Genomic DNA, 14,750 nt, shown 5'->3' with positions numbered 1-14,750 from the left:
TGCAGCCAATGCTCAGGAATTTCCTCAAACTTCCATGTACCCCCAAGGATAAAGTACCACAGAGAGATGTACATGAGCAAGATAAATGCAGCTACTCTCAGTCAAATGAGTGTGAATGTAAATTTTTTAACTAGCATTCTTCTTTCTTCCTGTATGAATTACTGTGCAAAACGAATACAAAATGGAGAATGGTATCAACGATTTATACAATCTTTGAGAAGTTCGAATAGACTTCAAAGGGAGTAAAATAATGGAGAATAAGCATCTGTCAGATCAGCAAGGCAAATCTAAAAGTAGAAGGCATTAGTCCTTCAGGAATATTGTAAGGAACACTAAATTGATCCCGCTGTGGCAAAAGGAAAACAAAAGTCCCACTGAAAATCTCTCTCAGCTCTCCAAATTTTTTGGACTCTTTATAAGGATTTTGGCAAGTTATCCAACCAAATTAAACCCAAGGACAGAATAGATAGCTCTGTCGAGTCTATGTTACCTGTTTTCTCAGACTAGGGCTAGATGGCGCTGGTGGTTTTTTGGGGTTTTGTGCAGGTGATGTAACATAGATTTTCCATGTTGCTGTAGAACTGTAAGATTTCTCTGCCGCATAGCACCGCCACAGTGTCTATAATAAAATCCCAAAACAATATTCTCAGTGTATAAGCAGGAACTGTTTTGCAGGATGTATAAGTCAGCATTTGCTGCAAACCAAACTGACAGCAACATCTTCAATCAATTTAAACATGATTCAAAGGCTTCTGACTGCAATTGCTGTGCTATACCAAACAACATGCCTAATAAAATTCACTCTTCCCCTACATACAGCTTCAGTGAGGCACCAGGAAATGTAGTCAGCACAGTGATTTTAAGTATACTCTCTGTAGTATTCTCCTAGGAGCTGGGGTCTAACCACTGCTCACAGCAAGGAAAACCATCCTCCATAACAGTGAATCCCCACAAGTATATAATGCTGCTGCTTCCCCTCTTCTGCAGCATGCCACGTTTTAGCATTTGCACACCATGTTAGTGCATTCTTTATATAATATGAAAAGCTATGCAGAGACATTTTTCTAAACTGAGGTGTGTATACACATATACATATACACATTCTTCACCTCCAAATTTGGCAAACACATAGGAGCTAAGGGAATTAAAAAAAAGAAGTTAACAATTAAAGATTATGACAAGGATTTTAATTTATTTTTTTTTACCAACTTGAGTTTACTTTAGCTGCATCCAAATACTGTTATGATGCCTGTGAATGTCTGGTTAGTGAAGCCTCCTGCTCATAAGAATGGATGTGGGACAGGCAGTTATCTAATTCTTTCTAGGGACTGAAGTGTACCAAAGAACCTCTGTGGTTAAACACAGCTTATAGATTTATAATAAAGCCCAGAAACTGTGATTCTCAGGTAGTACATGAACTACTAGGCCCTACTGCCTCTCCATCACTCTCCTATATATTTTACTGCTAGGGGTCTGACCTGAATTAGAGAAGCTGCTGCTGGGATTTGTCTGTTGAAATGCTTCTGACGTTGCTTCTGCTGTACTTTCAGGGCAAAACCAGACCCTAGAATACCCTAAATATAAATAAAATTACTGGTGAGACTTCAACATGATTTTATGCACCTAAGCCAAACACTTAATACATTAAATAAATGGCCATTTAAAAAAAGACAAGCTTTCAAATATCCACAGTAATAGAAAGCTATTTACCTAACAAAATTGAAATTGAGCATGTTGATGTTGGCATCATGTAACTGCAACAAACAGCATGTTTATTGCAGTCTATAGGCAACATTAGCCACAGAGGCATTCACAAAGTGGCAGTCACATTTCAAAGACAACCCTACACAATGGTGGGAGAAGCAAATGCCAATGTCATAAGACTGATCTACAGCTGTTCTTTGCACTTGTTTTTAATGTCTCAAAAAAAAAAAAAAAAAGGCACACAACCCACACAAAGCCACAACTCAGTTTGATTTTCCAGGCAAAACAAGTAACAAAGTCAGATATGCTTTATGACTTAAGCATTTTTATTAAAACTGATAGTAACTGAAGAAATACTTTATCTATTCTATTTTTTTTTATATATATATTCTTGTCTATATGTTCCCTAATCAGTTAACTGAAGATTCAGAAAGGCCAGCAATGATACTTTACAGTACTATGTAGAAAAGTAAATGCAATTTCCTAAATTTCTGCTTTGTGGCAGAGCTTCTCTTCTCAATACCCCAGGTAGTTTCTACGTAATCATAAAATAACAGAAAGAAAGGATGTTTCACCTCTGCCACTGACATGCTGATTGAAATAAATCTCTCCCTTTCTCCAGAGTAGTGAAAACATCTCCTTCTTAAAATGCTTATCTCTAAAGAAAATGACTACGGTAGAAAGACAGCAGTTTTATTCATTTTTGCATGTGCACAAATACACAAACATATTTATAGATGTGCATGCAAGCAAACATTCTGAAGCAACACCCAGCCCATTATTTCCTATTAAAGGTACTGATTTAACCTGTGCAGTCCAAGTCAGACACTTAAAAAAACATCCAAGTTCTACTTACCGCTGGTAGAGCAAAGAAAGATATAGCAAATACTGAGAAACAGGAAGCAACTGTCTTCCCAATCCATGTCTGGGGAACTTTGTCTCCATAACCAATTGTCGTGACTGTCACCTAGGCCAGAAACATACATCTTATTCACTGCAATACCATACATGTTTTTCCCCAAGAGCAGAGGGAACTAAAAAAGGGGAAAAAAAAAAAAAAAGGAAGAGGAGTAAAAGGAGTAGGAGATACAAGTATCAGGAGATACAAGTGGATCAACGGTATTTGGATTTGTGTGTAAGGAAACCATAGGAGTACATTGAACATCACTGTAGGCTTATTCTGTTTTTATATTCTTCAACAGGTATTCACAAATGGCCACTGCTGGAGAAGTGACACTAGGCTTGACCCAGGAAGACTGTTCTCACAGTTCATAGCTGGCTGTTTACATCCTCCTGAACTGGAAGGATGGCCCCTATAGGCTTGAAATCATGGGCTTGCAGTACTTTTGTTTTTAATTTTTATTTTTAATATATATTGATTGATAGCTGAATATGAGCCAGCATGGTGTTCAGGTGGCCATAAGGCCAACAACTTCCTGGCTTGTACAAGAAACAGTGTGGCCAGCAGGACCAGGGAAGTGATTGTCCCCCTGTACTCGGCCCTGGTGAGGCCGCACCTCAAGTGCTGTGTTCAGTTTTGGGCCCCTCGCTACAGGAAGGACATGGAGGTGCTCAAGAGAGTCCAGAGAAGGGCAACAAAGCTGGTGAGGGGTCTGGAGGACAAGTCTTCCGAGGAGCAGCTGAGGGAGCTGGGATTGTTCAGCCTGGAGAAGAGGAGGCTCAGGGGCGACCTTATTACACTCTACAGGTACCTTAAAGGAGGCTGTAGCGAGGTGGGGGTTGGTCTATTCTCCCATGTGCCTGGTGACAGGACAAGGGGGAATGGGCTAAAGTTGCACCAGGGGAGGTTTAGGTTGGATATTAGGAAGAACTTCTTTACCGAAAGGGTTGTTAGGCATTGGAATGGACTGCCCAGGGAAGTGGTTGAGTCACCATCCCTGGAGGTCTTTAAAAGACGTTTAGATGTAGAGCTTAGTGATATGGTTTAGTGGAGGACTTGTTAATGTTAGGTCAGAGGTTGGACTCAGTGATCTTGGAGGTCTCTTCCAACCTAGATGATTCTGTGATAGTTCTACAGTGTTGAGATGTAAGCCTTAAAATCACTGAGTCACACACAACTGATGCACAAAATTTGCAGTCAGGCAGAAACACTAGCTGTGTCAGGGTAAGCTACTCACTGTACTGGCAAGAAAGATAAGGGACAGAACTAACACTACCACAGAAGAACCCTCATACCAGGATGAGAAACATCCAAACACTCCAGGACACTAACTCCCAAAGAAAACAAGAAAACATTTCAGTAAACCAAGAACTAAATACAGCTGAGCCCCATGTTCTTAGTCCCATTTTTTTTTTCCCCTCACAACTACAGTTCCCTGGGATTTAAAATTGCATTTGAGCCATGGGATGTACGTTACTAGATCTGCTCATAGCCTGTCAGGGTACAGCTGGATGTTTCTTAAGGGATAGTGATCACAGAGCCAAGTGGGATAACAGTTCCACAATACCCAAGCAGGAAAGATGTGGCCAGGAAACAGTGGCCAGGTCCAGCCAAGAGTCTAGATCATAATGATGGTCTACAACATCACAACATGAGGCAGAACCAAGATCAAACCAGAAAGTCACCCTACATATTCAGGTCAAAAACAGGGAACTCTACAATGAAACATAGCTTTGTTTCAGGTGAAAATCACCTAAGCTCCAGAACAATTTAGGCATGAAATGAGGGCACAGAGCTAGGCTCAGAGCCCCTGGGTAGAGGGGGGTAGATGCTACAGGTGGTGCTTATTAGGGCCGTTAAAGCCAGTTATCCCTTTAGGGCCATGACAACAGCCCTCTCTTCTAGCAACATCCTCACGTTTCTCAGAGGTCTGGGATCAGGAGAAACTTGCCATAGAGAGACATCACCACTATGGGATATCAGTGGACTTTTCCAGGGTACAGAACTGGAATAGGGACAAGAAACTGGAAAGGGACATGGCATGAGTGACTTCATGCTTGGTAGAGGACAAGCCACCTGTGAAAAGCCACAGAAGCCAGAAGGCCTGAGAAGGACAGAAGAGTTAGGCTACCCCTGGTGAGTCCTGGCAGGCTGGAGAAGAATTTGTGTGGAGCCCAGTGGTCAGTAAGGGTTTGGCACTGTAGGGAGATCAGAAGACAAATGAAAGCTGGTCTCTCAGGAGGGTTTATAGTGAAGCAAGGGACAGCTGCTCCCACAGAGAAGGTGAGCCAGAAGCCAAGGGGATCCCAAAATGGCCAGATGGGGCCTCCCTACCCCATACCTAACCTCACAGATGGCAGCCATATCCAAAAGAGAGTTCAAATCAGAAGGCAATGAAGGAAGCCTGAAGTCAAGAGTAGAAGTCAACCCACAGGCTGAGGTCTAGAGCACAAGAACACGACCAAGCTAGAGGCCAGCTCCCATTCAGCAAAGCTCAGGCAGAGAGGAAGTGCCCAGTACTGAGCTTAAACACAGCCTCTGGAATGTGGGTGTTATGGGATGGTCCAGGTGTGACAGGTCAGGCTTGTTAGTGTATGCACAGCCCTGACACAACAGTACACATGATGGCAGTATGGCAAAGTAGCAAAGATGACCTCTACCCATGAGAGGTGGAAAGCTTCTGGTGAGGAAATGTAGACTTCTGTCATCAATGCCAACCACTTGAGAGAGCTTTAAATAGAAAAAAAAGTACTTCTATTTGAGAGCTCCAGCTCTAAACCTGGTTCCCTTCACTTTGCCCTGAGTGGTAGCAGAAATACAGCCAAAACAGACATAAAACAATATATAAATCTACACTGATTATGAAAGTGGGTGTGGAAATACTGCCTTTTATGGGAAAAGTCACTGACATATACTTAGATATTCTGCAATATAGGCTTTTGAGGAAATTTAAAAAACAAAAACAACAACAAAAAAAACTATCAACAATCAAACCATGGGAAAAATACATTTCCTCCTGCTCTGAGAGCAGTTCTGCAGAATGCTGGAAGGAAAATTTGAAGGGAAAAATAACCAATTACTATCAAATTGAATTTTTCCAAGTTAAAAAAATCAGACTTGTGTTTATTCATCATGAATTTCTCATTTGATCAAGTCAACTTTGTAGTGTCTGTATCCTCTAATGAATATTATTACCTTGAACTGCAGGCTGCTCTCAGCAGGAACCCTGTCTTGTCAGGTGTTTGTCCAGACATGGTGTGGCTTGCCCATGAAATGCCTCAGCCACTGCATACTACCAGCAGTACAAACAGATGAGTTTGCCAGTCCCCAGAACTAAACCAAACCCCCCAAAACTTCGAAACACAGTATGTGTTAGGAGAGAGTGGAGGACTTTAAAATTGTGTTTCTTTAATGGCTCTTCAGCTCCTCAGTACACCCGGATGACCCCTTAAAGTCTAGGATTTTTTCTTCCTTTTCCTCCTCTTTCTTATGAAAGTCTTCTTGTTGTTGTTTTGTTTGTTTGTTTGTTGGTGTTTTTTGTTGTTGTTGTTTGTTTTTGTGTGTGTGTGTGTGTCTGTGTCTGTGTCTCTGTGTGTTTGAGTTTTCCAGCACTGAGGACATAAAAACAAACTGCAGTAATGTTGAACTGTCTTAGTGTTACTATGGAAGATAGCATGAAAGCCATAACCAGAGAAAATATTATTTTTCATCCCTATAGCAGGCATTTATTTGGCTTGCAGATTCCTGCAGGTGCCTGAACATGTCTCAGAAAGTTTCTCCCTTGCTACCTTAAGAGGGTTCTTTCTTGGTAATCTAATTAGTGCATTGAAGTATGTGGAAAGGATTATAGATAATGTAATTCTCTGGTTTTCTTAATCACAATCAGATTTCTTTTTCCTTGTACATACAGAAGTTATTAGTAATCTGCCCACAGAATGTTTAATAAGTAGGCTTTGGAAAATGACACCTGCTTCTTAAGAAAGATTTACTATGGCACATTCCAGCTGGTATGCACATGCTCTAATGCAGCCTCTGAAAACATACATTTACACTTCAAAAAATCAAGAACTCTAATTTAGTAGAAGACAACACAGCTTCTCACATGCTTTAAGACAGGCAGGTGTCCTGAAGCTTGAAGAGCCAGAACTGCACACATTTAAAAAAAAAAAAAAAAAGTATTAAAAATAAAGGGGTTCAGACCACCACCTCTGGTATAGAAATTTACTACTGGAAATTCTGAGCAATTGTTCCCAAGGACCTCTGCCAGTTAACAATGATTTACTGGAGACACTATTTAACTCAAGTTCAATGGTATAGAATAGTCACATTTGTAGCAAAAGCAGTAAGTTTTACCAACATTAAGAGGCAAGAATGGAGGGACCAACATGTCCTTATTTCCTCAAGAAAAATAGTCTGATTGGACAGAAAAACTGCTGTGACATGGGTTACAACTCTGGCAGGCTGACAGTTCTGTTAGAAATGCTTCTGCATGTGCTCTAACATGCTATAACTTCTGAAAATAGCTTCATATAAAATACCACAAGCCTTTGATATGTCTTTGCAGTTTAATCTGCACGTCTGCCAAATCTAGGTGAAACCACCTTGCATTTAACTGGAGCGGGTGAACCTTGTTAGCATTTGATTCCAACTCTCTTTCGTTCTTTATTTTTCCCTTTTCTTCATATTTAAACCTTTCAGGTCATTTGTATCAAGTTCAGCAAGCTTGCACTTTCTATTCAAAGCAAAATGTTACCCATAATATACTCTGCGGTTTTTGACACATAAGACTTTCAAATACTTGCTAGCAAGATTTTTTTTTCCCGTGGTTAAGTTTTGAAAGGCAAAAGTGAAATCAAATTTCACCCCCTAGTAACTCCACATCTGTGTTTCTACGTTACAGAAGATTTGAAAAGAAAAAAAACTGATTCACTCTGTCCTTTGTCACTGTTTCCAGCTGTGAACTGCACCTGCACCCTGACTCACTAGTGCTGAGGAGGCTTAGAGGTCTGGAAAGCTTAAACAACAATTCAAACAGTGTTCTTCATGTGCCTCACACAGTTACAGAGAGACAAAGTTGATTTTATTTTGCTGTTACACAAAACAAGTCAAGTTTTGGAAAACAACAACAAAACCCAATGAACACTTTGCAAGGTATAAAAGTACACTTTCAAATAGAGATTCCAAGTCACCTACCTCAGCAAGGTAAAGTAATGCATGTTTTATACTTTGTTGATGATCACAATTGAACTCTTGTAAATTCCTTAAGTCCAAAATGTTAATAAAACAAGTCTGCATAAACACAGCCAAACTTTTTTTTTTTCTCCTTAATTTTGTACTCTTTACTCGAATCTAGGCTATAGCTTCTAGTTTTTATAAAATGTTTTTAGTCCATATCTAAACATTCAATACAATTCATAAAGTAGGTGCAGGACACTGAGAGTTAAATAAATAAATAAAAGGATGAAAGGGTAAAAAAAAAAGCGCATTTGCTTCACATGGAAGTTTTGTTACATGAAGGAATAATCCATGCATGAGTATACTTTGACTTAACTAGATGTTAAAAAACATAGTTAGTTCACAAAGTGATTGCTGAAAATCCTTTTTGTTTGTTTTTCACTTTACCTAGCTCCCCTCAATTTGACAAGGGGTTTCTCTTTCAACCCACTTTAGACTTCGGTCTAAATTTGGTCATTTCTGGCCTTTTGTAGCTACAGGCCTAGAAATTACATATTGCAGAGCAAACATGAGTCACCATACTTCAATGATCACACATTAAATTAAGACTTTTTTGTTAATAAACTATATGTAATCCATTTCTTTCATTGCTGTCATGCTAATTCATATGGTACTACAAAGCTCTTTGTAACTTTACTGTGAAAGAAAAACTCATGAGATATTTCACACAGATTTAGCTGAACGAGTGCAGACTTTCATGGGAGCCCTAACGCTGCTGAAGTTCCCACAAGCAGCTCCACTTCTAATTAGAGGTACTTTGCAGACGGTTCAGCTAGATCATTGGTAAAAACAGGAAGAGTAGCTGCGTTCCACTACATTCAGTCATGAGCATCTTTACAGGTTTGTTTTCTTAAAGTAGACATGGGGTGTCTTTCATAACATCAATTATACTCTAATTGTTTACTTTTGCTTTTAAAATATAACAATCTGTGCTTCTGGGATATAGATTCCTTTCTTCCATTAGTTAGAGGTTATCACATCTATAAGCACGGGGCTTTATGTTTTACTGAAAATTTTATCATATTTCTGTAGAGGAGTTTAACAAGTGATTCTTCTATGAGTTATTCCATGGTTTTGTTCTTTTCCCACCACATCAGATAATTAGGTCCATCTGGCCATTTAATGGATTTTTCTTTTTTAATAGAACATTTTTAGTGTGTACTCTTTTGCACAGGCATAGGTGATACTCTACAAATGAAATGAGTATCTGACAACCTAATGTCAGGAATTTAAAGCTTAAAAGATTTTTATACTGAACCACTTATAAAGTGGTAATTCAGGGTACATGTAATATAATCTATATTTCTGTATACTTCACTGAAGTAGAGGCTTACACAGCATCCAAGTTAAGGATTAGAAACATACATCTATTAGGAACATTTTGTCTGTCTTCCCAGACTTACTCATCAGTTTATTTGGATTCAGATAAACAATTGGTTTATTGCCTAATAAATACATTGTTATTTTTCAAGTCTGTCATCTAAGAACAAATCCAGTTTATTACATTTCAAATCAATCTTTAAACTCTTTCTCTCTCTCTGGAAGATGGTGGCTCTGCATCTGTTCTAGTCTTCTCATTTTTCTTTGTCACTAGCACTGTGATGAATCTCTTTGGGTTTGTTATAATGAGATGGCCACCTCACAAAATATGTAAGGTTCTGTAGTGGTAAAAGGGACCACAAGAGCAGAGATGGTTTGTGCAACAGCTAATAAGGAGGAAAAGCATGACTCACAGTAAGAAATATGATGAGAAGAGCCATATGAAGGGAGTATTTCTTATTCTGTTCATAGCTATCTATTCCCTTGTCATCTGATTCTGGGCATACATACTAATAATTACCACATTGCTCTCATAATTCCAGTTCGTCCTTCATATTATTCTTTATTATTATTATTTAACCAAAGATTAACACTGACCATGACTGCTGTCCAAAGAAGCTGATAAATTTGAGATTTGTCTGTTGCTTTTGATGGAGTTATTTATCGTAACTGTTAATCATGGAATCATTCAAAACACAGTAACTTCTAACTTGCATCAAGGTCTGTGTTATTACTAAGACAAGGAACTTTACACAAAGAGATCCAAAAATTAAAAGTTAGAGTCAAGCTTCCACAAACAGAATATTCTTTTAAAAGTTACAGACCTTTTGCAGAACATTAAGTGGAGTTTAAAAGTGGTATAGGATTCAAGGGGTACTTACACTCTTTTTGCAATGTGGATTTAAATTTATATATATATATATATTTTCCATTTGTATGTTTTCAAGGCTAGTTAGCTAAAGACTTGCTATCAAACACCAAAATAATTTAATTGCATTTATTACATTCTTTTCCTGGTATCCTTTTTGAAAAGTTGCCAAGCTTCCCTACACAAATGTGTTCCTTACACAAATGTAATTTTTGAAAAAGAGAAAATAATCACAACTTCAACAGAAAATCTTACACATTTAGTTTGAGTACACATTTTTCTGATAAAGACTTACCACACCCCACCAAAGGGCATCAGCATAGGTGGAGAAACCTGTCTTTCCATTCTCATCAACTGCATCCTTCTCAGCAAGATAAACAAAATAGGATGAAAAGATTAATCCCAAGAATCCAATGTACAACGTAGTTATAAGTTCCTATTAAAATAGAAAATAAATGAGTACATAATGTTTAAATCATATATTATCTATTAAAAAACATTATAAATATCTGGTTTTTGTTGTTTGTTTTTTGTTTTGTTTTGTTTGCATCATGATAGAAAAATTAATAAGTTTCATTTCAGGTACGAAATCTGCTTCCAGTAAAACATGTAGGCAAATGTTTTGTTTTCTATTTATGTTAGATTGAAAAAGCAAGCAGAAGCCACCATTTACACAGTCATTTGTACTGCTAAATGTAGGGCAGGACATCTGTCCTGTTTCATGTCCTTTAAATGGGGTTGAATGGGAATTGTTCCATTTAATTGTCCACTCAGAATACCGTTTAATACATTTTAAAAATAGTAAAGCGCTGCTTTAGAAATGCACTTTATGAACAGTATGGTAAAATAACTGTTATGAATCGAAGGCCGTGTTCTTCTGATTGTGACCATATCTAAGAAAGCAACTTGTACATCCTATACTTTGATTGCTTAAGACTGACCATAAGACTGACTTGTTGCATTTATCAGTGTTAGCCTAAGAAACAATACAGTAACTTAGGTAGACATTCCCCCTACTTCAGACATGAAAAACAAAAATAAGTATCTTCCAGAGCATGTATTGATCACTATTTTTTTCCATACTTTTTTCTAATGATAATGGCATGCTGTGTACTTGCAGATAACACCCCATTGCTGTGAAAAGCTCCTTCTTTTTACTTCTAATAGTTGAAAGTATTTACCCTTCTCTGATTTTTCACAACTCTTTTATTTGACTACACAATGTTTTTCCAATGCAAGAGGAAACTGTTTAACACCTGAGACTGTATGTTCAGTGATCCATAGAAAACTACAATGGAAATGGAGACTAGTTCTTGTTCCTTGCTTACAAAGAAAACACCCCACTTTCATTCTCTCATTTCTTCAGTGTGTTAGTGGGTGATCTGCTTTGACACGTTCTACAGATCTGTAGAGTTTTATATATCATCACAGACACTTTGGATTCACAGAACTTCAGGTACATTTATTTATAATTCACTTCAAGTTTTTTTGTTTTCATTTAGTTTTTTTTTGTTTGTTTGTTTGTTTTCTCTTCAAACCGTTGAACTTGTATTTGTGACATTTAAGACAGGTTATATTTTGGAGATGGTATTTCAAGATTCTTGACTAAAAATTTGAATACCCATGGAAGAAGGGTATTCTCAAACACCTCTGTCAGTAAAATTAGGAAAAGTTGAGAACATATATTTGGATTCCAGTTCTGCCCTAGTTAGATATCTAGGCAATGTGACCACAGTAAATGAAGACTACACAGTCTTAGAGCATTAAAATTCATCCTGTTGTACAGGACAAAAGTAGACTTTATGCTAAAGCATTTTTAAAAGATTATTTTAAATCAAGACCTCAATGTGCATCAATGGCTTCATAAGGGCATAAAATTTCCTACACTATTGGGGAAAAAGATAAAAGGAATTAAAGTAACATAACATGATTCTTTTGGATTAAGTACTTCACATTCTCTGCTCCAGAACACTTTAAAAAAAAAAAAAAAAGCAATTTTCTACATACAGAATGAAGCAAATGAAAGAATGTCTGTGGAAATCTATAATTATTTGTCAATATCTGAAGAACAAATCTACACTCATAAAGAGCAGGTTAAAGAATCACCCTTAGAAGTCTGATGTAAAAATTTATAGCACAGTAGTAGCCCTCCAAGGTATGGTATTTATGCAATTTAAAGGCTATTGATAAAACTTTATTATCATGTTCATATAGATGTCAGCTCCATAAAACATCAAAAAGAATTATTCAGCCAGTCATTTTAAAAGTCTGAACTAAAACATTTAAGCTTTTCAGCTTTAGTGAATGTTCATACGGAATAACTGTTTCCAAACTTTGGCAGACAAAGAACTATTTACAGCCATGTTTACCTCTGTGTTTAACTGCCTATCTGCTTAAAACGTTGCTTTCCTGTTATATTATCACAACATAGTATGATTATTTATAGAATGGATTAGAAGACTCTTTATTCAGACAGAAAAGAACGATTTAAATAACTTTGTTCAATCAAAGCATTTCCACTTGTACTTTTTTTTTTTTCCCCACAGAACAACCAATCTAGGATGTGAAGACAGTGGACAGTATTTGCAATATGAAAGACAGCCCACATAACTGAATATAATAGGTTATACTGAAGGACAAGATCAAAGAGTATAGCAATTAATTTCAAAAAAAATGCTGATGCCGATGCACTGCTAACAACTGACCTGAAGTAAAGAATAGTGTTCTCATTTTAAAAGTAGAAACACGTGACGGTCTTTTAAAGTATTTTTCCTCTTGCAAGAACTTGCAAGAATTTAAACCAGACTATGATTTTAAGTCCATAAAAAGATATACTGGAGTAAACAAAAGGCAGGGGATCTTTAAAGATCTAGTACCTGACGATGTATGAAAACAACTGATCCTAGTAGTCTCCAGGTGCCTCCCTGCCGATCTACATGAAGCATGCGAAGTATCTGGAGAAACCGGATTCCCCTGTAAGAAAAATAGGACATTAAATTGAAACAGTGATTGAGGTCAATACTTTTGTGCCTATACAGAATTGACTATGTTCACTAACATACAGCCAAATTAAGACAAAGGCATTGACCCCAGTAAGACTGCATCTTAGACTTGAGGAAGTCTCTGTAGACAATATGTTGAGATCTCATTACATTCTGTGCAAATATATTCAGAAATATAGACTTGTACAACAAAAAAAAAAAAAGCAAGAAATTTCTAAAATATATACTTTCAAACTTGAAGGAAACTTAACATTGTTTACCTGAATATGACTCTCAAATGTTTCTTTCCAAGCAAAACCAGTGCTTAAAACTTTACTAATATAAATACAAGAAAACATTTTCCTCTAGTTACCAAAAGCAGAATGTGAACTAAACATGTTCTACTACTGAAGTTCTTCGTGTTAAGTAATAGAAACCATCTAACTGGAAATAGATAGGTGATTTTAGGACAATAACTGAAGCATAAACTTTGAACATTTTCAGCTAAAGAAAAATAATTATCAGTATGGGTTTTCAATAAATCTATTCAATGAAAATATTTCCTTCTACTGACCATTTTTGCAATGAACTTCATTTTCCTGCCCTTGTTTTACTATCTTATCATTGAAACAAAATAGTGAATAGTAGAAAAGGATGTTGAATTCACCTATCTGAAAATTTTTCACTATAGTATTTTACCTCTGCTATCCCCAATTATTATTACTGTTTTTTAGTTCAGTCATCTTATTTCAATCCCACTTTAGCTGCATTCTTCCAGGCTACATCAACTGGCAAGATCCTCAGCATGATGCTTTCCTTCAGTCAGTGGTGTTACTCAGACAGAGAAGGCATACTGTCTTCTGAATGATCCAACATTTCCTTTAGTCACAAAGCAAGTTTTTCTGAGCTTTCACAGTTGCCAATCAGATTATCAAATGCTTGTCTTTTATGGGGGAAGAAGACAATAATACTGACTATCAAATGACATATAAATGATTGAGTACACTTTGTTATTTCTTTGATATGCCATTAGAATTATAGTTTTAATTATCTCAAAAACTTTAAAATAACCACTTAAAACCTGATAATTAAAACATGAGTCAACGAAGAATTACAAGACTACCAAATGTGTGTGCCAGTGGACTTATGTCATTGATTGCTGATGTTGGAACAGGTGAAAGTCACACATAGCTCTCCTGTATAATTGTTAGACATTCTTTTGATGCTTGACCCAATGGCAGTTCTCGATTTTCCTGTCTCTGTTGTATCTAAGATGTTAAGGTCTATTATGTTACTATAGGCCAAATTCTGACATGCGTGTTACAGGCACAGAAAGTTTCACAAGTATAGATTTAAAAAAGTAAAATAGTGAAGGCAAAACTCTAGTTACACAGCCTCTGAATATGCACGCCCCATTTCCTTTCCTCTGAAAAGAAAAAAGAAATTGAGGAGCGGCTGAGGGAACTGGGGTTGTTCAGTCTGGAAAAGAGGAGGTTCAGGGGAGACCTTATTGCTCTCTACAGCAACCTGAAAGGAGGTTGTGGGGAGCTGGGGGTCAGCCTCTTCTCACAGATAACTAGTGATAGGACAAGAGGGAATGGCCTCAAGTTGCTCCAGGGGAGGTTCAGGTTGGAAATGAGGAGACATTTCTTCTAAGAAAAAGTAGTCAGGCATTGGAACAGGTTGCCCACGGAGGTGGTGGAGTCACCTTCACTGGGGGTGTTCAAGGAAAGGCTGGACA

At 37.4% G+C, this 14,750-nt stretch overlaps 1 protein-coding gene across 1 annotated transcript in view; it reads right to left on the bottom strand.

Moving 5' to 3' along the window:
• Positions 1 to 14,750, bottom strand: part of LOC118250065 (potassium voltage-gated channel subfamily KQT member 1-like) — a 517,473-nt gene that overhangs the window by 445,056 nt on the left and 57,667 nt on the right. Inside the window, exons 5-9 of the mRNA XM_035550693.2 lie at positions 12,905 to 13,001; positions 10,324 to 10,464; positions 2,561 to 2,671; positions 1,479 to 1,574; positions 491 to 619 (exon numbers count right to left, since the gene is read on the bottom strand). Coding sequence (XP_035406586.1) covers positions 491 to 619; positions 1,479 to 1,574; positions 2,561 to 2,671; positions 10,324 to 10,464; positions 12,905 to 13,001 — 574 coding nt within the window. The remainder of the gene's footprint in view (positions 1 to 490; positions 620 to 1,478; positions 1,575 to 2,560; positions 2,672 to 10,323; positions 10,465 to 12,904; positions 13,002 to 14,750) is intronic.

This window comes from Cygnus atratus, chromosome 1 (assembly GCF_013377495.2).
Source record: "Cygnus atratus isolate AKBS03 ecotype Queensland, Australia chromosome 1, CAtr_DNAZoo_HiC_assembly, whole genome shotgun sequence".
In the NCBI taxonomy this organism is placed as follows: domain Eukaryota; kingdom Metazoa; phylum Chordata; class Aves; order Anseriformes; family Anatidae; genus Cygnus; species Cygnus atratus.
This window is presented reverse-complemented; position numbering and strand designations above follow the sequence as displayed.